This window comes from Hypanus sabinus, chromosome 3 (assembly GCF_030144855.1).
Source record: "Hypanus sabinus isolate sHypSab1 chromosome 3, sHypSab1.hap1, whole genome shotgun sequence".
Classification (NCBI taxonomy): Eukaryota; Metazoa; Chordata; class Chondrichthyes; order Myliobatiformes; family Dasyatidae; genus Hypanus; species Hypanus sabinus.
In genome coordinates this window covers 163,211,645-163,236,812 of record NC_082708.1, presented here as the reverse complement: position 1 = coordinate 163,236,812, position 25,168 = coordinate 163,211,645, and the positions used below count along the sequence as shown (strand labels likewise).

The following is a 25,168-nucleotide window of genomic DNA, read 5'->3' as shown; positions in this document are numbered from 1 at the left end:
ACCTAGCATCATCTAGCTATTTTGCAATAATATAACTCCAACAATCCACTAGCTGGAGATTTGGTATTTGGATTACCAGGTAATATTTGCTGTTCTCCCCTCCCACCCACTGGGACCCACTTCCAGCAGTTTTCATTTGCTTGGTTCACAGAAGAGATTATAATACTGTGCAACATCTGGAAATGGTCAATTAAAAGTATGTCGGGGCATTAATAAAATCAATATGCCAGTCAATCGGAATTTTACTGTGACAAATAACCTGCTTAGAAATTGTCAATTGAGTGCAGCCACAACCCCACAGGCTTTAAAAATCTGCCACTGTAACTTACTTCATGAACTCTCCAGAGACACTTGTGCCCACAGGGGACACACGTTAGAGTCTGATTTAATCTGTATAGCACCCCAACAGCAACAATTCCATCACCTCTCAACCTGAAGAAGGGGCTTGGCCCAAAAGGTCAACTGTTTGTTCTTTTCCATAGATGCTGCTTGACCTGCTGAGCTACTCCAGCATTCTGTGTGTGCTGCTTTGGAGTTTGAGCACCAGCAGATTTTCTCGTGTTTGTGACTGACTTCTCAGCCTCCTTTCCTTCACAAATATGTTGATTTTATAAACTGCTCACTATAATCAAATCTCTCCATAACACACAATGAAGCAAAACAAAACTGCAATGTTGTAAGTGAATGCAGATCCGTGGGGAGTGAAATTGTGGATGTTGTTTTGTTAGGGACCCTTAACTAAAATGGGAAAAACAGCGATTAAGCATGTCTGATGTTGCAGAGAACAGGGGAATGCTTGTGATAGGGTGCAGATTAAAGTGCAATGGTAAATATTTTTTTAAAACCTGCAGAAACAAATTGAAAAGCCTTGAAGAGGAAAACAGGGTGGAGGCTTTGAGGCAACAGGTTATCCAAAATATTTTAGATTTAAAGTTATCTCCTTAGGACTGCAATACGCTCAGACAAAAGACAGGGGATTATTGTGTAGAGCACAATGAGATGCAACTCATCAAGCTTTGTAATTACCTCAGTTGTACACTACAAACTGTACTCTTGCTATACAATAAGTGCCTTAGATGTGCTGGAACTAGTTAAACATAATAAATAAGATGCATTCTCAGTTTCAGTGGGATTGTACTGTCAGTAGCATTTGCTGCATTTAGGAAGCTTTCCCTTCTACACCATTAAAGTTTTCCTAATCACTGTAACCTCTGGTCCTTCATCTTCAATCAAGGAAAACTGCTTCTCATTCGGTCTAAAATCCTTAATGAAGCAAAAAAACTGCACAACTTCCTTAAGCAGCATGAAGAAAAAGACAAGTTCCATCTAATGTTGGTATACGTATTTGAGATGAAGGTGGAGTCACTTCTGCAGAAGTGGTGGAAAATGAAATCCATTTGCCAAATGAACAACGCTTCCCAATATTCCTCAAAATAAGTTTCCCTTGCGATATAATCACAATTCAGTGCAGTGAAGGCCACACAAATCTCTAACAAATCCAGACTAAATGTCACAACAATGCAGAATTTTCAGATGGAACATTTTCCCATTGGAGTAAAGGCAACATGTGGAGAGCAAACTTTTTATTCATTGCTTTCAGAGATCCGGTCCTATATTTCCTACTTACTGTGAGTGAAAGACTCTTGCGAGGCTGCTGCAACGGCTGTGTCTGTGGTGGCTGCGGTGCCTGCTGCTGTTGTTGTGTCTGCTGTGGAGGCGGCGCTTGCTGCTGTACGGGTGTTGTTGGAGCCGTCACTGTGACAGGCACGGTAGTTGGGGCAGTGGTAGTTGAGGTAGATGTTGTTGAGCTGCTGTTATAAATTGGGGTTCTTTGTTTGAACTGGCCAGGTAGACCAGAGGTAGGAGCTGTGGACTCTTCCGATAGTCTGTTTGTCTGGAGAGCATCCCGGACTGATCCGACTGTGTTAGCTGTTCAGGGAAGAGGAAAGACTCTGTAACTCACGACTACCATTTCCAACAATCTCAATTATGTGCCACGGAATTGCTTCTTCTATATTGTTGCTTATTAAATAATTTAAGATGTAATCACTGGTTGTACCCACACAAACTACAGATAGACATTGTTAAAGCATAAATACACTCATCACCTATCATTTTATTTCCCTCAAAGCCTTGCACTTGGGGTTGGATGTTTACGACAAAGAAAAATGCATTCAGCTCATATAGGTTCTTATAATATTTTAGCACCATTTTTACCGCCTTACATCAACACATTCTATCATGTGATTCCTTATAACCTTAAAATGCACCTCCAATAGATATGATAACAAATTGCTCTTTCTCATCACATTATTGGGGAAGATATTTCTAACAAACTAGTAAATCGAATGTCTCTATTAGCTTTGAATTCCACTGCAAATGAAAATCTGCCCTCCCGCCTTTTGTTTCAGCACAATAGCTTGTTTTTGTATATGACTGTATTTTGTGTACAAGATGTGTACAGCAAAACACTCGGGAGAAATGATAGCTCAGAGGAAAATTCCACCATTAATATCAAATTCCATTGCAATCAATTAGGCATTCACTAAATGTCTGCCAGAGAACAAGTGATTAGAAGCTGCTGCCTCATAGCCCACTGTGACATTTGTTAGTTGCAGAACAAGACTACTTTAAAGTTTATGTTCCATCCCTTTAATTACACACGAGATTAATCATTACCACCCCCTTCTAGTCTGCTGACATTCACCTTGTGGAGTTTCAGAGCTGGAAATGTACGACGATGATGGCACCATACTTGGTGTAGCAGGTAAGTAACTAGTAGATGGTAGTGCATTATCATTACTCAAAGCACCAAGTTTCTGCAAAAAATACACAAGGAATCAATAAAATATTACTAACCTTTAAAAAACATTTATGAAGACAATTAGATGTTTCAGAATAAAATTAAACTTATTATGTGCACTGCAGGGTCAAGCTTAAAATGATGATAAATTACCAATGATAACTTTAGAATTTTTCCAAAACGATTTAATTCAGCAACTAGCATTTATCCACAGGACAGAAAATATACTTTTAGAACAAGCTGGATCATCTCTCACTAAAGTGCTTAGGCCTGTACAGGGCTTTTTAAAGTAATTCACTTCAATATACAGTAAAATAAGAATTTGAGTTTTGAGCATTAGAGGAAATAGTCATAACATCCATGATTGCAGCAGGAGTCTGCTTAAATACTGAGCAAAGAAACCAGAATTTCAAATAGTAACCTCTTAATTTATTGTAATAAATTGTTAAATCACAGGGTTAATTCATGTCACCTTCACTGATACCTCATCTGCAATTTACCTGTGTGGAGACCAGACCAACAGCATAATCTGGTGTGACGCTGTCAACAACCATTTCTTCTTTGGCAGGTTTTTCTGCAACTTCTGTATCTGAATTTAAGAAAAAAAGTTAGAAATGTCACCAAGTGTTTTAATTTATCTGTTAATAAACCATGATAAAATAAATGACAAATTTCAGAAATTATTTACATCTTGCTCTCTAGAATCAGACAAGTGTAAAAGTCATCTTCAGTCAGAGGACAGTGAAGAAAATTAATGTATGCATTTCAGCTCAGCACAGGCAGGTTCTTCTACTGTGTTTCAACATGTGAAAGATTTATTTTGTGCAGCGATTAGGTGGAACAGGAAATGAAATTTCAGCTTATTGATGTGACCATCTACATTAATGAATAAAATTATCATCCTGATCCTCATCAGGTCTAGCAGAAGGTGGAGTAAAGCATCTCATAGATCACAGCAATTATAACTACTGTTTTAAGAAGCACCAATTTCTCACATGGATGTTTCAATACCAATGACGACATTTCTCAGCCCAAGATTTATTATTTCATAATAAACTAATGTTACAGCTATAAAACTGGAACAATAAAGACTGAATGAAGTGCTCAGGCTAATTTCAGAAAACAGAAAGGAGTTGCACTGCATTGTAAGCCATACTTTAAATGCAAGATTTGATTGCTAAACCATTACAACAACACTACTACTGCTACATTTAAGGAAGTATAAACCTACAATGATAACTTGTGGTTAATAGTACCTTACCATGTTACGAAGGACAACTCAATTTGCTCCAATTACAAAGCTTGAATCATCCTAAAATCTCAAGGATCAGATGAAACTTAAGAAGAAATTTTCACCATGTCATTGAAGATTAAAGCTAATTTATCATTAATTTACAAAGCAAATCAGTGTATGTACTGAGAGGGGAGGTCCATTACCCAGCTTGGATTTTTTTTTGAAGAATTATTAACAAAACCAAACATTTGGCCTAAAATTTAAAAAAAAAAACAACAGTTTGCAGAAAGCTGTACAGAATGAACTGTTTGCTTAATTACAGGACAAAATTAGTAATTCTGTGACCATTTCAAAATGGAACATACTAACCTTACAATAAAATGAAAGGAAGGATTGGAGACAAATCATACAATGTGGAAGAAGGTTAGATGTTGGTGAAGTAGTGGATTACAAGTATCAGCTTTAAATTCCAAAAGGAACAATCAGGCTGTATATAAGTACAGGATACTGATTAAAAAAAAGAAATTATTCTTAAGCAGCCTGATCCTTTTACCTTTCACCAGCAAGGGCCCAGCTAATTTGCAGGACAGAGTTAAAAAAATGTGGCTAAGTAAAATTAAAGGCCATACAATAACCAGGCATTTGCAACTTGGATATAAAACTGGTGAATAAGAAAGGAAAAAAATTATAACCATCAGACTTCGAAGGATAAACACAATTCTAGTCCAAAATTTCAGTACTGTGATCACTGCCATTTTTAGTACACAATGAAGGACCGGGGGTCTGGGCATAATTTCAAAATCTGCATATGATGCCAAACTTCAATGTTCTTATTGATGACAAAAATTATACTAGATTGCCAGAAGGACCATTTATCCTGGTAGAATGATGATAATCTGACAGAGAAGTCCAAGGTAACACATTAGCTCCCTCCTAAAACTTCTGTACCTTTCCTGATTTACTCTTTTGATCATCTACACTAATATACAACTCAATTTTACTTGACAGTGCCTCCACAATGAGCCTTATTGCAATAATTTCCATTTCTATAATCTCTTTACATCTGGCAAAACAAACGATCCAATGTGTCTATGACCAGAGCTGCAGTATTATCCAATTCTTTTTAAAGATTTAAAGGTTTTAGAGAGCATACAGATTTCCTAGACTGGTTCCATTGTTTTGCTTCATGGATTCAATGGAGAGGCTGGGATAGATTAGAGAAGCTGAGATAGATTTGCAGAGCAGGCTAAAGAGAGTTGAAAAACAGGATAGAAATATATTTAAAAAAACACTTTTTAATTGCTTTATAAACTTCAGGATTTGGCTTTTGGTTAGTTGAGACCAAATCATTATATTTCAGAGGAGTTAAATAAAGTGCTAATAGCTAAAGAGATCATAAGATACTAGGATAAAAAAGGAATTGGGTACTGCATTTCGATGATAAGGTATGATTATATCGAACAATTAAAAATTTTGCAGGGCTAAATGCATTCAAATCTTAAAGGGCTAAATCACAATTTACGTGCCAGTTCCCAAGAAGACATTGGTTTGCGAAGAGGTAGAGTTTAAAAAAAGTGAGCAGGGAAGTTGGCACATTATGCGTGTCACAGTTCCCAAGGAGACATTGGATTGGGTCTGGATGATTATGTGGTAAACCAGATCAACACATTTGTGGGTGACACCAAAATTGGGGGGTAGTGGACTATCAAAGCTTGCAGCGAGTTCTGGACCAGATGGAAAATTGGGCTGATAAATGTCAGATGGAATTTAATACAGTAAAGTGATACTGTACTACGGGAGGACCAACCAGGGTAGGTTTTACTCAGTGAGCATAATTGCACTGAGGATTGTGGTAGAACAGATGGATCTGGGAATATAGATCCCATCACAGGCAGACAGGGTCATAAAGAAAGCTTTTGGAACATTGGCCTTCAAAAATCAGTGTATTGAGTACAGGAGTTGGGATGTTATGTTGAAATTGTATAAGACATTGGGAGCAGTACAGCGAAGTGAAAGGGCTTTGGCAGTAACGGGACGAGGTGAGGCAGTTGTTGATTGCAAAAGGAGGTAGTATGTGTGTGAGGCCAATTTTCTGTGGTTAGTGTCAGATGTGGGAAGTCCTAGAGTCTCCTGGCGTCCCGGACGGCCACATCTGCACCCGGTGCATCGAGATGCAACTCCTAAGGGACCGTGTTAGGGAACTGGAGCTGCAGCTTGATGACCTTCGTCTGGTCAGGGAGAGTGAGGAGGTGAGAGAGGAGTTACAGACAGGTGGTCACAGGGGACAAAGAAATGGGTCACAGTCAGGAGAGGGAAGGGGAAGAGTCAGGTACTAGAGAGTACCCCTATGGCTGTACCCCTTGACAATAAGTACTCCTGTTTGAGTACTGTTGGGGTGGGGGGTGGGGGGGAAACAGCCTACCTGGGGGAAGCGACAGTCACAGAGTCTCTGTCACAGAGTCCGGCCCTGTGGCTCAGAAGGGTAGGGAAAGGAAGAGGAAGGCAGTAGTGATAGGGGACTCTATAGTCAGGGGTTCAGACAGGTGATTCTGTGGACCCAGGAAAGAAACTCAGATGGTAGTTTGCCTCCCAGATGCCAGGGTCCGGGATGTTTCTGATCGCGTCCAGAATATCCTGCGGTGAGAGGGAGAACAGCCAGAGGTCGTGGTACATATTGGTACCAATGACATAGGTAGGAAAAAGGAAGAGGTCCTGAAAGAAGACTACAGGGAGTTAGGAAGGAAGTTGAAAAGCAGGACCTCAAATGTAGTAATCTCGGGATTACTGCCTGTGCCACATGACAGTGAGAATAGGAATAGAATGAGGTGGAGGATAAATGTGTGGCTGAGGGATTGGAGCAGGGGGCAGGGATTCAGATTTCTCGATCATTCGGACTTCTTTTGGTGCAGGTGTGACCTGACAAAAAGGACGGGTTGCACTTCAATCCCAGGGGGACCAATATCCTGGCGGGCAGGTTGGATAGAGCTGTTGGGGAGGATTTAAACTAGTTTGGCAGGGGGGTGGGAATCAGAATGTGAGTGCAGGAATTAAGGTAGAAGGACAAGGGCATGATGCTAAGAGTTCTGAGTTGATGAGGAAAGACAGGCAGGGGACAGAACATAATTGTAGCTAGTTAAAGGGGTTGAAATGTGTCTATTTCAATGCTAGGAGTATTAGGAACAAGGAGCATAAACTTACATGGATTAGTACATGGAACTATGGTGCTGTGGCCGTTACTGAAACTTGGTTGGAGGAAGGGCAGGATTGGATGATGCAGGTCCCGGGGTTCAAGTGCTTTAAAAGGAATAGGATGGGAGGTAGGAAAGGGGGTGGGAGTGGCATTGCTGGTCAGGGATAGTATCATGGCTATAGAAAGGGAGGATGCTGCAGAAGGCATGTCCACGGAGTCGGTCTGGGTGGAAGTCAGAAATAGGAAGGGATCAATCACTGTGCTGCGAGTAGTCTATAGGCCCCCAAATAGCCCTCGGGACACCGAGGAGCAGTTAAGTAGGCAGATTTTAGAATGGTGCAGGAAATACAGGGTAGTAGTTATGGGTGATTTCAACTTCCCTCATATTGACTGGCACCTCCTGAGTGCAAGGGGGATAGATGGGGCTGAATTTGTCAGGTGTGTTCAAGAAGGATTTCTGACACACTACGTGGACCAGCCGACGAGAGGAAACGCTATACTGGATCTAGTTCTGGGTAATGAACCTGGTCAGGTGACAGACCTCTTGGTGGGGGAGCATTTTGGTGAGAGTGACCACAACTCCCTTAGCTTCTGCATAGCTATGGAAAAGGATAAAATCAGACGAAATGGTAAAATGCTTAACTGGGGAAGGGCTAACTTTTGAAGGGATGAGGCAGGAACTAGCGAGAGTAAATTGGAAACAGATGTTCAAAGGGGAAAGCACAGAAGTAATTTGGGAGAAGTTTTGGGACCACTTGAGCTGGGTTCATGATAGGTTTGTCCCAGTGAGGTAAGGAAAAAATGGTAGGAAAAGGGAACCGTGGCTGATGAAACATGTGAGGCAACACGTCAAGAGGAAAAAGGAGGCATATGTTAGATAGAAGCAGGAAGTACGAGGGGCTTATGAGAAATATAGGGTAGCTAGGAAGGAGCTAAAGAAAGGACTCAGAAGAGCTCGAAGGGGATATGAGAAGGCCTTGGCATGTAGGATTAAGGAGAACCCCAAGGTGTTCTATACGTATGTGAAGAATAGGAGGATGACGAGGACGAAGGTGGGACCGCTAAAGGATAAAGAGGGCAACATGTGCCTGGAAGCGGAGGAGGTTGGGGGGGGGGGGTCCTAAATGAATACTTTGCTTCAGTATTCACAAGTGAAAAGGATCTTGATCAGGATGAGGTCGAAGTAGAGCAGGTCTGTGTGTGGGACAATGTGGAGATTAAAGAAGTAGTGCTGGATCTTCTGAGAAACATTAAGATTGATAAATCCCCAGGGCCGGATATCATACACCCCAGGTTGTTGTGGAAATTGACAGAAGAGATCGCAGGAGCATTAGCTATGATCTTTGAATCCTCTTTGGCTGCAGGGGAAGTGCCGGAGGACTGGAGAATGGCAAATGCAGTTCCCTTGTTTAAAAAAGGTAATAGGGAGAATCCTGGGTACTATAGACCGGTGAATCTTATGTCGGTGGTATGCAAACCACTGGAAAGGATTCTTAAGGATAGGATTTACCAGCATTTGGAGAAGTACAGTCTACTCATGGATAGTCAACATGGCTTTGTGAAGGGAAGATCGTGCCTCACGAGCCTGATTGAGTTTTTTGAAGAGGTAACAAAAGAAATTGATGAGGGTAGGGCAGTGGATGTGGTCTATATGGACTTTAGCAAAGCATTTGACAAGGTCCCTCATGAGAGACTCATCCAGAAAGTCATGAGGCATGGGATAAGAGGAACCTTGGCTGTTTGGATAAAAAATTGGCTTAAAGGAAGAAAGCAGAGGGTAGTTGTGGAAGGAAAGTATTCTGCCTGGAGGTCGGCGACCAGTGGAGTGCCATAGGGATCTGTCCTGGGACCTCTGCTATTTGTGAATTTTATAAATTACCTAGATATAGAGGCGGAAGGATGGGTGAGTAAGTTTGCGGATGACACGAAGATTGGAGGAGTTGTGGATGGAGCTGCAGGTTGTCGAAGGTTACAAGAGGATATAGACAGGCTGCAGAGTTGGGTAGAAAAATGGCAGATGGAGTTCAATCCAGACAAGTGTGAGGTGATGCATTTTGGAAGGACAAACCAGAAGACTGAGTACAGGATTAATGGTCAGTTACTTAAGAGTGTGGATGAACAAAGGGACCTTGGGGTTCAAATCTATATATCCCTTAAGGTCGCTGCACAGGTTGATAGGGTAGTTAAGAAGGCCTATGGGATGTTAGGCTTCATTAACAGGGGGGTTGAGTTCAAGAGTAGAGAGGTCATGTTGCAACTCTACAAATCGCTGGTGAGACCACACTTAGAGTATTGTGTTCAATTCTGGTCACCTCATTACAGGAAGGATGTGGAAGCTATGGAGAGGGTGCAGAGGAGATTTACCAGGATGTTGCCTGGTTTGGAGAACAAGTCATATGAAGCAAGGTTAGCAGAGCTGGGACTTTTCTCTTTGGAGCGTAGAAGAATGAGAGGGGACTTGATAGAGGCCTACAAGATTATGAGAGGCATAGGTAGGGTGGATAGTCAGTACCTGTTTCCCAGGGCACCGATAGCAAACACCAGAGGGCAAATGTACAAAATTAAGGGACAGAAGTTTAGGGAAGACATCAGGGGTAAGTTGTTGTTGTAGTAGTTTTTTTAAAATATATTAACACAGAAGGTTGTGAGTGCCTGGAATGACTTGCCAGGGATGGTGCTGGAGGCTAAAACATTAGGGGTATTTAAGAACCTCTTGGACAGGCACATGGATGAAAGAAAAATGGAGAGTTATGGGATAGTGTGGGTTTAGTACTTTTTTTTAAAGGATTATATGGGTTGGCACAACATGGAGGACTGAAGGGCCTGTACTGTGCTGTAATGTTCTATAGTTCTATTGGTGAGGCCTAATTTGGAGTACTGTGCGCAGTTTTGTTTTGGTCACCAAACAACAGGAAAGATGTCAATAATATTGAAAGAGTGCAGAGAAAATTTACAAGGATGTTGCTGGGACTTGAACTGAGGTACAGGAAAAGCTTAAATAGGTTAGGACTTTATTCCCTAGAATGTAGAAGATTGAGGGGAGACTTGATAGAGTTATACAAGAATTTGAGGGGTATAGATAGGATAAAATGCAAGAAGCTTTTTTCCTCCGAGGTTGGGTAGGTTTACAACTAGAGGTCATGGGTTAAGAGTGAAAGGTGAAATGTTTAAGGGGAACATGAAGAGGAACTACTTCACCCTCAGAGTGTGAAACGAATTGCCAGTGCAAGTAGCCGATGCAGGTTCTATTTCAACACTTAAGAGAAATTTGGATAGCTACAAGGATGGGAAGGGTATGAAGGGCCATTATCCAGGTGCAGATTGATGGGATTAGGCCAATGTTTGTAAGGAGTTTGTATGTTCTCCCCATGACCATGTAGGTTTCCTATGGGTGTTCCTGTTTCCTCTCCCAGTCCAAAGACGTAATGGTTGGTAGATTAATTGGTCATTGTAAATTGTCTCATGATTAGGCTAGGGTTAAATCCGGGGTTGTTGGGTGGCGTGACTCGAAGGAATCGAAGAGCCTATTCTGCACTGTACATTAAATAATGGTTTGGCATATATCAGATGGGCCAAACCTGTTTCTGTGCTGTAGTGTTCTGTGTATTCTAAATGAACTCCCTCCTACTCCTAATTACTGTTTCTATGGCACTGAGAAATGGATCAATCTCCCATTCCAGACTCCCTCAACAGTCACTTACACAAATGATTTTGCAGTGAAAATTGGATCTCACTAACCTAGTGTCTTCCTTCTCCTTTTAGCTTCCCGGCCAGCACCTACCATATCAAGCTCTGATATGTCCAGCAACTAGAAAAGAACAAATGATTATTACTGATGTATTTATTCTTGTAAGTGTTTTCTTCTTGACTGAATCACTATAAATTGTACTCACAAATGCATCAAATGAAGATTGTAATTCCCAATAGCTATGATCTTTTATATGTCGAGCTAGCAACTCGGCCTCGCAGAAAACAGACAAAATGCTAAAGTTGCCGCATGATGCGCCACAAGGTGCTGAGAGGAATAACGTAACATGATCTTTTATAGAATTTTCAACCCACATTCATTCACACAGATTTAAGCCCATCAAGTTAAGATTGATACAGTGCAGATTAAAGTGAATGCTGTCTTGTGTAGCAAATACACACAAAAACAATCAATTTATCCATATTCCAAAGCCTTCATAAAATGCACAATGTTGACGCATGTGGAGGCTTGCGTGCTTCAAGGACTCCATTGGGCAGTGTCAACTCAGGGCCACCCATGTTGGAATGACTGTAAACAAGATGCCAGACGAAGATCGATTCAACCCTGGCCCCTGAGCAGACAGACTCGTGTCTGCCTTTCCTGGGCCACACTTCATCATTTGACAAAAATCAATTAGAAATGTAAGGAGAAGACCTGCCATATGAAACAAAAACAAATAAAATGCATAGCTTCGGCCTCAATCTAAATGGAGCTAGGTAACAAAAGCAAAGGGAACATTTTTGCTATTGATGAAAACTTTTGGAGGAGGGCAATGATTCCACAGGGATCAAAAAAATCCATAAAAGATGTATGTATATTTATGCCATGCAGCTCATTGGGTCTGCTCCGCCATTTCATCCTAGCTGATTCATTTTCCCTCTCACATACTGGAACCTTTGCTGTTCATCAAAATAATAATATATAAAATAGATGATTATCTGGATGAAAACATAGATGGGTGGGTTAGTAAATTTGCAGAGAATATGACAATTGGTGGTGTTGTGGATTGTATAGAAGACTGGCAAAGGATACAGTGGCATACAGAAATGGTAGATGGTGACTAACCCAGCAGATATAAGGTGTTGCACTTTGTCCAATCAAATGTAAATCAAATTCTCCCGATCAAATGTAAAGGAACAGTGTACTGTTAACAGCAAGACACTGAACAGTGTTGAACAGCAGAGGAATCTTGGGGTCCTAGCCCAGGGCTTCCCGAAAATGGTTGCCCATGTTAATAGGGAGGTAAAGAGGTTATTTGCCATGCTTGACTTCGTTAGTGAAGGAAATGAGTTCAACAGTCAGGAGGTTATGTCGCAGCTTTATAAAACTTTAGTTATATTGCACCTGGAGTACTGCATTCAATTCTGGTCACCCCATTATCCATGGCTTGTTGAGGCTTTGGAGAGAATTCAGATGAATTATATCAGGATGCCACCTGGATTACAGAGTATCTGCTATAAGGAAAGTTGGACAGACTTACACTGTTTTCTCTGGTGTGGCAGAAACGGTCTGGAAATTTGATAAGAGGTTCGGAAAACGAGAAGTAAAGAGAGTAAATAGCTGGTATATTTTTCCTCAAGGTTAAAATGCCCTCTTCTTTGTGGTGGCGTGCTGGGGAGGCAGCATTAAGAAGAGGGACGCCTCACATCTTAATAAGCTGGTAAGGAAGGCGGGCTCTGTCGTGGGCACAGAACTGGAGAGTATGACATCGGTGGCAGAGCGGAGGGCACTGAGTAGGCTACGGTGAATCATGGAAAACCCTGAACATCCTCTGCACAGCACCATCCAGAGACAGAGAAGCAGCTTCAGCGGCAGGTTGCTGTCAATGCAATGCTCCTCAGACAGGATGAAGAGATCATTACTCCCCAACGCCATTCGGCTCTACAATTCAACCACCAGGGGCAAGACATGTTAAAGTGCCGGGGTTAGGACTGAGCTTAAGTTACCACTCAATGCACTTCAGTAAACTATTTAAGAACTTTTTAAAAGCTATTTATTAATGCTTTTTGGGAGGGTGATTTTAGATGCATATCATATTTATACTGAGTTAAATACTGTAGGTAATTAGCTTTGCTACAATAAGTGTATGGGACACTGGAAAAATGTTTGAATTTCCCCTTGGGGATGAATAAAGTATCTACCTATCTATCTACCAGAGGGCATGCATATAAGGTCAGACAGGTTAAGTTCAAAGGAGATGTGCAAGACAAGTTCTTTTAACTACAGAGAGTGCTGGGTGACTGGAATGTGCTGCCAGGGGTGGTAGTGGAGGGAAAAACAAGAGGCATTAAAGATGCTCTTAGATATGCAGGTGCAAAATGCCGAACCCAGCAGGTCAGGAAACATCTTTTGGAAATGTATAAATAGATGATGTTTCAGACCGAGACCCTTCATCAGGATCTGCAGAATATGTTATAGATATGCAGATGAATGCACAGGGATTAAGATATAGATACTGTAGGAAGAGGGGATTAGATTAGTCGGGCATTTGATTACCAATTTATTTAGTTCAGCACAACATCGTGCGATGAAGGGGCTCTTCCTATGCTGCACTAATGTATGTAAAGGCACATTTATCAGATTGATCAAGAAAAATAACTTGTGAAATACCGTTCCTTTTAAAATTATGAAAATCTTCAATTACTTACACATTTCAAGGAAGGAAACAATGTTTTTGGTTGGTGTTTAGAGAAGTGTGATTTTAACCTTGCATATACAACAATAGCAACTGAAGGGAAATTAAGGTGTACCACTGTATTATGCCATTTGGGTAATGAAATTCAACCTTATGAAATACATAATAAAAAATCTGTGATATAGAATAAAAATTCATTTATGGAACTTAGTAAGAAAATTTTAATTAAAGACAAAATGTGAAAGAAACAAATGTAATCAATTTTTGGCAAGGACTCAAATACAGAAAACTGCAAAATGGTTTCTTGGCAGCAGACTACAGGGTGCACTGTAGCACTTGGTGATCCATGTTGTGTCATAATTAGACCCAACTTGGTTTGAAGCAACAAAATATTCACAGTAAACACATTAACAGAGACTTTAAACTCTGCCACTGAATAAACTAACCTTCACTCCTCTTTCTTTTCGCACTGGTGTCCGAACAGCCATTGGTGTTCTATTTGTTGATGGACTGAAGACACTGGGAGTAGTGGGGCTCCGGAATGGAGCTTGCTTTGGGATACCTTTGAGGGGTGCTGTAGAGTCAAATAAATGTAATAAATGCATAAAGCCACAAGTTTGGCTTTAGAAAACAACTGTACCTTTATGCTTAATCATGTTACATCGTTAAGCAGAATTTCCAAATGTTTAAAAACTTCACTTAAGGTCAACTGCAGATGTTACATTTTCCACAGCTTGCCCTGGGGTTGGAGGTGTGTTTGTATTTCTGTGTGTGAGGGGTTAGGTAGATGGATGGAAGGAGGGAAGGAAAGGGGCTTGTTTTGCTGTCGTTACTGTTACTGCATGTGTTGTTCTGCTGAACATTGTGGCATGCTATGTTAACACTAAAATGTCTAGCAACACTTGTAGGTTGCCCCTGCACATCCTTGGATATGTTGGTAGTTAACATAGACAATACATTTCACTGTATGTTTCGATATACATGTGATACAGAAATCAGAATCAGAATAAAAGCCCACTGCAAATTCAAAGAAAAAATATTGATCTACTTAGAATATGGATTATATATTAGTAACTAATAATACATACTAGTGGTATCGATTTTCTTAACCAAACCTCTCCCTTTGGCTAGAAAAGGCACTCCAGAGGTCTTTTTGAGCTGCTGTGCAGTTTCTGTTGCTGTAAGATAATAAAACAAATTTTGGAAATAATCTTAAAAAAAAGGTACACACCAGAGACATGAGTTGCATTATAACCAAGCTATGTGGAGACAAAGAAAATCCTGAGAAGATAATCTAATTTCAAAAGCATTTGTATTTATCGTTTAAGCTACTTGAAGCATTGACAAATAAAAATCTCACTGAACTGAAGTTACAATTCTAGACTGAGTAAAAAAAAATCTAAAATACTTCTGAAAACAATGAGCCATTCTGTCCCTCAACCCAAATGGAATATAATTTTTAAGACTAATGAAATAGCATTTTCATGCAATTACTCTCTCTAAAAAAACACACACACAAATACTCTCCCAAGTTCTATTCATTTTTCTTCCTGGAACTCATGATGTTCAAATCTTACTGAGGTGAAATACTATAATGTAAACAGCCTTTTAGGCCTGCTATTCAGTTTTGGTTATATGTTGGAACATGCCAATGCTTGCAAGGCTACATTTGTTGCCATTTTCCTGTTTACTAGAGGCATTATAGTGGATTCTGGTTAATCGGTGTGCTGCTTATTTAGGACAACTCTTAAAGAACAAAAAGAAAATAGCTGTGATTCCCTTTGTTTATTTAGGATCCTCTGCCACTTAATTGGGGCAGGATACTGCTGCTGAACAGTTTCTACCAAGCATCAGTCACGTGCAATTGTTTGGCCATTACACAATGCTTAGAATGAAGAGTTTTTAAATAGCATCAGTGAATTTTGTCTTGATAGGTGGCAATAAATAGGCAGTACGACAATTGTTTTGCTCACTGCAGTTTTAAGTATTCAGTTTTGGAGATGCTAGAAATGCCGGGAGTGAAAATAAAACAATTTCACTACTTCAACAAGTTAGAAACTATGAAGAATTTGAAGATGTCAACAATCATCTTGAATGTCACAGTGAAAATGAAGATTTGGAGGAGGTAATCACCAAAAACATTGTATGAAGGCAGTCCATTATGTGAACTATGTGCCTGTGCTGATTTTGTTCATTTGCGGTCAATCAAAAGAACACAACTGCGTACATTGCATGAACTCCTCCGCCAATAAGTATTAGAAACTAATGCACAGTTTTATAGTACTGTAGTACTATTGGTAGAGTTCTAATTTTTTTTTGTACTTCATTTAAATATATAGTTTGTTACTAAGTTAAACAGTAGTTTGTCTTTTTTATACCTTCCTATTACCTTGAAAATTCAGCCAACTGGGGCAGCCACTTAATTGAGCCAAAATGCACTAGTTCCAATGTGTCATAGTAAACTGGAATCCACTGTACTTGACTTATGAGAAATATAAGGGGTTCTTTTACTGGAGGGAGGGGTGCAGGAAGTTAGCCATTTCCACCGTTAAAAAAACTAGTGCTCTGTATAGCCTTTTTTTCTTGTTGGCTTGCAAATGAGGTATATTCACCTCACAACAGACAAGGTATATACAGTCGGCCCTCCTTATCTGCGGATTCCACCAACTGTGGAGCAGGAAAACCCGGAAGTTCTCTCTCCAGCACTCGTTGTTTGAGCATATACAGACTATTTTTTCTTGTCATTATTCCCTAAACAATAAAGTATAACAACTATTTGCATAGAATTTAGGTACTATAAGTAATCTAGAAATGATTTAAAAGTACAGGCAGTTCCCGGGTTATGAAGAAGTTCCGTTCCTGTGTCTGTCTTTAAGTCGATTTGAAGTCGGAACAGGTACACCCGGTATTATTTAGTGTCAGTTAGTCAAACGTTTTTCTTAGTATATGGTATATATTTTACCTTTCTCTGCATATAAAACACTTAAACATACGCATTTCAATAATCAAACCACTGCGTTGCTTAGTAATACTTGTAGCTTTCATCGGGGCAGGGCCTTTCACATGCTCCATTAAAATTGTTCCGATTGTTGACTGACTGTAGCCTAATGCTTTTCCAATGACAGTTAGTGTTTTACCTCTTTCTGATCACTTTATTACTTCCACCTTATTTTCAATCGTGATCGTGATTTTTTTCGTAAACAGAAACATTGCCGATTCAAAGCTGCGCCAGGTCCTAATGCCCACCGCTCTGGGACAGGTTAAATAAACTCCGGGGCTCCGCTGGGTCCTAAAGACCACCACATTCAGACAGGTTAAATAAGGGACTTGAGCATCCGCGATTTTTGGTATCCGCGGGGGGTCCTGGAACCAATCCCCCGCAGACAAGGAGGGCCAACTGTATCTTAATTTTCTAGTGCAGTACTGTAATTACCCGAGTTACAGATATTCTCTGCACAGAAGGAAGATGGGTCTTCCAGCTGGAAATAAGCCATTTAGGTCAACCCATTTTCCCAGCATACAGACCTGCAATAAATAGCACATCAAATACTTATCTAGGTTTTTAAGGGGATCTCTACCTCTACAATCCTTTCATAAATTGGGATTCAACCCTCTCATTCTTTGGGTGTATATGTTTACCAGTTCCTTTCTTACCTTATATCTGTCTTCCTGGTAGGCTACATTACCTCCAACTGTCAATTTGCATACATCTTATTTAAACCTCTGCTTAGATTCCTCTGTCCATAGGACAGCAACCAGTGTGGCTAATACTTTAGATGAGCTTGACTGTGACCCTGCAACATCCTTGCAGATTTTCTCAGCATATTATACCATAGGGCTTTAGGCAATGGCAATTTCCAAATTCTTCACACATCATAAAGTGGCACTACCTTTTTCAATCAACATCCAGTCATCATCTTTCAGTAGAGAATGTTGTAATATAATTAGCAACAGGAATTCTGCCCGATTTTACGTTACAGTGAGCTCAGACATGAAACAATCTTGGATTTTCTGGCCTACATCATTTAAATGTACAATGGTGGTATGAGACTATATAACCTTGAACCTATATATTTTGCATCACGGCATTCTATTTTTCAGCTGTACTCCCCTCTTTAATTTGATTAGAAGGGTCTCTTGTGGAATATATATACACACACACACCAAAGAGGAATACAAGGTTCAGAGATAGTTTACTAAACAGTTACTCACACTTTTGTAACAGTTCTGCTCTGAGCGTGGCACTTTTGGGTTTTCGCTTAAGTTGAAAATGTTTCACTGGTGGCGTGAGGGGTCCCACGAGGGTTGTCAGGGCATTTTTGTTCAAGTACTGGCACTCCAAAGGCAACATAGCAGAGGCTTCACATTCATTAACTAGATTTAAAAAAACTAAAAGGTCAGTCTCCTGTGCCTACCAAAAATGTTCAAAACATTCTAAAAAAAAGCCAATAATAAGATTGATCAAATCACCCACTGTAATTATTGATTTGCCACACTGCCTATTCGATTAGGCAGTGTGTTTAAACCCATATGGGATGTTGACACAGAAGACAAATTAGTTCCACAAGACCAATAACAAGAAAAAATGGCAAATAAAAATGGTGATTGGGGGGGGGGGGGGGGGAAGAAGGGTGGAGGAAGTGGAATTTTGTGAAAAATTGCCATTTGGAATGTGAATCATAAGCACTTAAGAAGTGATTTGATTGTTGTTTTCTTATTAAAATATCTATTAGCTAAATTTTCTCAATCCCACAATTAACACCTGAAACTTAAGAGCATTGCACTACACCTTTAGAAGTCATTGTTACTGCAGGTATAGGAAAACTGCTTCTAAGATTACATTTGTGAGAATGTGTGTGTTGGGATTTCAACCTTACTAAAATACCTTTTTCTCGGAGTTCACCAAGAATTTCTTGTAAATTCTGATTGTGTTCCTCTAGTTCAAGGTTGAGTGAGCCAGTGTCAGGAAAAGTTTTTAGAATATCTGCTACCATCTGAACCCAGGAGTCAGAATCCATTGCAGCAAGATGCACAATTTCAGTCAAAGAATTTTTCATCTGTAAAATAAGCAAACATTTGCATTAAATAAAAGACAGAAGAAAGACCAAATTGGAAATCTGTAATATTATACCTTGTAGCAATTTTATTCTTGGTTTCACTCTGCGCTATGCCCCCCAAATATCGAACAAGTGAACTGATATGCTAGATAACAGGACATTTACCCCCAGAGCAAAGATTTTAAAATTGGAAGGCATGTGATCAGGAAAAAGGGGCAAGGAGGTTTGGAAATGATCCAAGGAAGAGTTTGTATTTTTCAATGGGTGATTGAAACCTAGAACTAACTGACTGAGGGTCTGGAGGCAGCAGGTTCCTGAACACTTTAGCCAAACAAATCGACAAAACACAGAAGGCTATGGAGCAAGGGATGGTAAATGAGATTTGTATAGATGGTTGGGTGTGTTTTAATTATGTATGATTCTGGAAAGCACATGAGTAGTAGTCACTCTGCTCTATCCCTGTACAACTTTCAGCTGTGTACATACCTATATGCAGGAGGTAGCAATGTGCTCTCAGCAACCACATAGAAATTTAACTTTGTATATCATGTTACGTCCATAGCCCCCTCCTTTGTGAGAATCGCCAGATCACTGTTGGGTTGAGTCAAATGGGGGGCCCAAGACATAAGGGGGAGACGTGCAGGATGTCACGTTTCTCCCCCCCATAGCGATGTAAAGCTACGGGACATGGCCATTGTCTCTTGGAGACAGATTTGTGGATTGAGATGCTCTGCTACGCGAATGCCCTCGGGCAAAGTGGGCTGGTTGAAGGAGAGATTGCATCACCCCCAACCTGATTGACATCTATGACCCTGCGAGTCAGAATAAAAGAGGGGCTGTAGGAACAACCCCTCAGACACACCAGAAGAAACTCTAGCGATCCCGTAATAGCGGGAAGCCATTTGAAGGAAGCCACGTGCGTTCCGTTCCCTTACCTGGGGGCTGGTGGATGGTACCACGGAAAACGACTTGGAACTAACAACGGGGAACCAACTCCCCCGACTCAACGGATTGGCCTCATAAAAGACCCGGACAAGTTTAAAACCGTCTCTCTTAAACCCAAAGAGCTGCAGCTTGAAAGGACAGTGACTTTTATCTTTCCATCGGACAATACAATATCCCCTAGACAAACAACAGAGCTATTGCTTATTGATGATTATTATTATACCCGCGTTTTTAGATTGAGTATTGACGACGTATATTATCTGTATGTTTGCATTAATCTTCTTTTTGTGCCCTTTATCAATAAATACTTTTAAAAATAGTACCATCAGACTTCAACGGACCTCTCTATCTTTGCTGGTAATTGATCCAGTTACGGGAATTTCGTAACAATCAAAATAAGACAACAAAAGAAAGCAGATTGAAAAATATATCCCTATTCCAAATGCCTGCCAACTTGCTGTTAAATTCATGGAGAGCTTATATTTTGCTACAAGCAGAGTCATGTGATCAGTGTCAGATCCAGGGAAAGAAAAGATTAGCACAAGGTGGGGTGAAACAGCAGGAGCTGCTGAGGATATTCCCAATTCTGATTATAAAATTGTTCACTAATCCCTTAAATAATAGATATGACAACAAAAGAGGCAATGTGTGAGTTTTAAATTAGTCACTGGTTCTTAAATAAAAAACAGATTGTCCTGGGTAGATAGACCTGAGACACAGAGGCAGGCTTGATAGGAACTGATGTTATTCAGAAGGATCTGCTAATGAACAGGTGCAGTAGATATTCTTATCTGCATCCTTCAAGAACTGTGGCAGCAATATCAGGAAACTGACCATAGACAGTAAATGTTATACAGTCAGCCCTCCTTATCCACGGGGGATTGGTTCCGGGACCTCTTGCTGTTACCAAAATTCGTGGATGCTCAAGTCCCTTATTCAACTTGTCTCAATCCGGTGGACATTAGGACCTGGCGCCAGAGCTCTGAATGCACAGTGTTTCTGTTCACGAAATAATCATGATTGAAAATAAAGTGGAAATAATAAAGCGATTGGAAAGAGGTGAAACACCATTGGTAATTGGAAAAGCGTTAGGCTAGGTCGGTCAACGATTGGAATAATTTTAAAGGATAAAGTGAGAAAGGCTCTGCCCCGACATAAGCTACAATTATTACTAAGCAACGCAGTGGTTTAATTATTGGATTTTGGGTTTTTGATCCTCCACATCAACCTGGCACGGTGGAGAGCGCACTAGGGAACGATCTGTCCCAAGTCCCAAGAACTTCCATTCCCGAGCCCGGCACTGAAACATGCACTCTTAAGTGTTTTATATGCATAGAAAGGTAAAATATATACTATATACTAAGACAAACGTTTGACTAATTGATGCTAAATACTGGATGTACCTGTTCCGACTTACTTAGTAAGAGAACTTCTGATTTTTTTCGATTCTGATGCACGATAACCCACACACGTCCTCCCGTATACTTTAAATCATCTCTAGATTACTTATAATACTTAATACAATGTAAATGCTATGTAAAATGGTTGTTATACTGCATTGTTTAGGGAATAATGACAAGAAAAAAAAGTCTGTATATGCTTGCTGGAAGAGCACTTCTGGGTTTTCGCGAGTGGTTGAATTCGCGCATGCGGAATTCGCGGATAAGGAGGGCCGACTGTAATAGGAATAGGGACAGAGATGCTGAGAGTAGCGAGTGGCTCAGGTTTATTGTAACAAGTAATGTGAGAGTCAAAGATTTAGTTCAGAATTAGAAAAATAACCATGGATGGTCTAGAAAGGCTTAGATACAGTGGATGTAGAGAGGATGTTTCTAATAGTTGGATAGTCTAGGACCAGAGGGCACAGCCTTCAGAATGGAGATGAGGAGAGATCTCTTTAGCCAGGGTGGGGAATCTAAGGAATTAATTGCCACAGATGGTTGTGCAGGTCAAGTCATTGGGTATATTTAAAGCAGAAGTTGATAAATTGTTGATTAGTAAGAGCATCAAAGATTATGGGGAAAAGACAGGAGAATGGGCTTAAAGGGGAAAATAAATCATCTATGATTGAATGGAGGAGCAGACCTATAGACCGAAAGGCCTAATTTGGCACCAATATCTTATGGTACTACTATAATCTTAGGTTCACCATGAATATAAAAATACTGTCGATGTAGAGTTGATGCAGCAATCATGAATATGGTCTCCAACCCAATTATTATAGAAGAGGTTAAAGCAACACGAGAGGCTTCAGGTATGCAGAGATAGAAAAATTACCCTAATGAAGAAACGTAATACAGTAACTTAGAAAACAAGTAACAGATGAAATCAATTTAGAGCTTGAGGGAAGAGGTGGTGGTGGTGGATGCAGAACCCAATTATTCTTTGAAAATTGAGTAAGAACAGAGTTGCTCAAGGAGAATATACAAAAGCACCAAATATCAAAGTATGTCTCATTATATGAGCGCGGTTTGGATGGAGTCTGGGAAAGCATACTTAGGATTTAAGAGCAGAGTACAGCAAGGAGTCTTGAATGTTAAGGGGAAAGGTTTTACAGCAAGTTTTATCCAATGATAAATCATCTATGAGTTCTGAAATGCATATGGTGCACACGACAAGAAGAAATAACAGTCATCTTTAAGAATTCGAAGGGAAATTAATGGCCATGGCATAGAGTTAAAATGAATCAGATCTGCTAAGTGTTTCCAATATTTTCTGCTTTAATACAAACTCTTGTATTAGTTGAGTTTGCTGTTAAAGATGAAAGATTAGCTTTTTTTGCCACATTTACACTAAAACATGCAGTGAAGAGTATACTGACAGGCTGCGTCCAGGCCTGCTATGGAATCACTAATGCCCTTGCCTGGAAAAAACCTACAAAGCCCAGTCCATCACAGGAAAGCAGCATCTATCATCAAGGACCTCCACCATCCAGGTAATACTCTCTTCTCGCTGCTGCCATCAGGAAGGAGATACAGGAGCCTCAGAACACACACCGCCAGGTTCAGGAACAGTTATTATTCCTTAACCATCAGGCTCTTGAACCAAAGAAGGTAATTTCACTCAACTTCATTCACCCCAGACACTGAACTGTTCCTACAACCTATGGACTCACTTTCAAGGAATATTTCATGTACTCAAAATTTATATTGCTTATTTATTTATAATTATTTCATTTGTTTTTTGTATTATTTTGTATTGGCACAGTCTGTTGTCATTTGCACATTGGTTGTTTGTCTTGTGTGTAGTTTTTCCATTGCTTCTATCGTGTTTCTTTGTATTTACTGTGAATGCCCACAAGAAAATGAATCCCAAAATACTTTACTTTGAATTCTGGTTTGAACTTTGAAACATACAATGAAATGTGTAGTCTCTGTTAATGATCAATTCAGTCCAAGGGTGTGCTGGGGGCAGCCCACAAGTTTTGCCATGCTTCCAGTTTCAGCATAACATGCCTACAACTTACTAACCCTAACTCATACAACTTTGGAATGTGCAGGAAGCTGGAGCACTCAGACGAAACCCATGCAATCACAGGGAGAATATACAAACCATTTACAAACTCCTTACAGAACCCAGTGTTGGTGCTGTAAAACATTATGCTAACTGCCAGCTTTGCTGTTCAAATGAGCTACTGTATCTTTTCTATTTGATAGGCTGACATCTATAATAGGTAACTTAGTGACCTCTGCTGGCAATTCTGTATGTGCAAGGGCAAATGTAGTAAACTGGATAATGGTGTGAATTCAGCCTTGCTACTTTATATTAATTTAGTTTATAGGTACAACATGGTAACAGGTCCTTCCAGCCCAGTGAATCCATGCCATCCAACTACACCCTATGTGACCAATTAACTTACCAACCCTTAAGTCTTTGGAACGTGGAAGGAAACTGGAGCACCCAGAGGATAGCCATGTGGTCACAAGGAGAATGTACAAACTTGTTGCAGACAAGTTGAACCCCAGTTGCTGGTGCTGTAAAGTGATGTGCTAACCGCTGCGCTACCACGCCCCCCTAAGTAAGAATAGGTCAGTCACCCCTGCCATTCAGATTTAGATAAGCTCAGTTCTATTTGTTACATGTACTTTGAAACATCAAAAAATACAAATACAAAAAATAAATGATCAGCACAGACTGGGGAAATACTGCAGGCAGCCTGCCAGTGTTGCCATGTTACCAGTGCCGAAGTAGCATGCCCACAGCTTACTAACCTTAACCCATACATGTTTGGAACGTGGGAAGAAGCAGATTACCCAGAAGAAATTCACACAGTCACATGGAGAACAAACTCCTTACACGCAGCAGTGGAAATTTAACATGGATTACCGTAAACTATGCCAGGTATCTCTCCAAAATCCAGACATTCCCTAATATAAAGAACAAATTCACAAAATTTTTCTGTGTCTCTTCCCCCAATATGCCACCTCAGCCTCTATTTGTCATCCAATGCTCCCAAATTCATTTTCATTGGCCTTGTCCTTGCATTACCCACCACTCCACAGTCCTTTAGCTCATTGAAGTCCATTTCATCTTTGTCCCTCAAGTTTGAGGGCCACAAGGTCAATGAAAATTTATGCAACTACAGCTATAAAGCTAGACTTAACTATATTTTCCTCAGTTAAATAATACTGCTTCTTTAGAATTACCCTTAAGTGCAGAAAATTCCACCAATTTTTGTTTGAGCAACTTTACTCCATCCCTAAGCTTCTGGAAGGTTTAAGGAGTGGGCTCAGGAGATAGCAATACTTGAATGAAGTCAAACTTTAATCTGTAGTAACCAAAGTAACAAGGAACTACCAATATCTTAACATTAATAAAAATAAACTTCCTTTAAAACAAAATTTTAAGCATTTTCAATGCCTAGAATATAAAGGTATTTAAAGTTTGTAATTATTACATGATGTCAGCAGTAGGGAAGACATTGTTATTAAGGGCAAATATTAGAAATAATAACTAGGACTGAACAGAGATCACATGACAAATTGTTTATAGAGTTTTCTGAGAATAGATTAAGATAAACCAGTTGAGGTTGTGTATTTGAATTTTCAGAAGTCTTTAAAGGTGCCACACTATGAAAGTAAGCGCTCACAATATTGAGAGTCTCCAGACCCTTGGTATGAACAATGAATTCTCCAACTTCCAGTAATTCCTTCCCTCTCCCTTCCCCCATCCCACCTTCACTCTGTCTCCTCTTTTAGCTGCCTATCACCTCTCATGACTCTGCCTTCTTCTACTACCATAGTGCTTTCTCCTTAAGGTTCCTTCTTCACCTCTCCTGCCTATCCCCTCTCTGCTTCCTCTCCCCCACCCCTTGATCTTTCCTGATTGGTTTTCCACCCTCCCCCCCACCTTCTTTGTAGGGCCCCTGCCCCCTCCTTCTTCAGTCCTGACGAAACATTGACTGCTTCTTTCAACGGATGCTGCCCGACCTGCTGAACTCATCCAGCGTTTTTGTACGTCTTGATTTGACCACAGCATCTGCAGTGTACTTTGTTTTTAATATTGAGAGCCACATCCACCACATCTTTTCCCAGGATGGAGCTTTCCTTTCCTGAC

The 25,168-nt window shown here is 40.3% G+C and overlaps 1 protein-coding gene across 1 annotated transcript in view; it reads right to left on the bottom strand.

The window, feature by feature from the left end:
* The window catches only part of nelfa (negative elongation factor complex member A), a 47,658-nt gene that overhangs the window by 7,405 nt on the left and 15,085 nt on the right, over positions 1–25,168 (bottom strand). Inside the window, exons 2-9 of the mRNA XM_059965556.1 lie at positions 18,496–18,667; positions 17,823–17,984; positions 14,699–14,788; positions 14,057–14,184; positions 10,966–11,035; positions 3,304–3,392; positions 2,708–2,819; positions 1,628–1,929 (exon numbers count right to left, since the gene is read on the bottom strand). Coding sequence (XP_059821539.1) covers positions 1,628–1,929; positions 2,708–2,819; positions 3,304–3,392; positions 10,966–11,035; positions 14,057–14,184; positions 14,699–14,788; positions 17,823–17,984; positions 18,496–18,667 — 1,125 coding nt within the window. The remainder of the gene's footprint in view (positions 1–1,627; positions 1,930–2,707; positions 2,820–3,303; positions 3,393–10,965; positions 11,036–14,056; positions 14,185–14,698; positions 14,789–17,822; positions 17,985–18,495; positions 18,668–25,168) is intronic.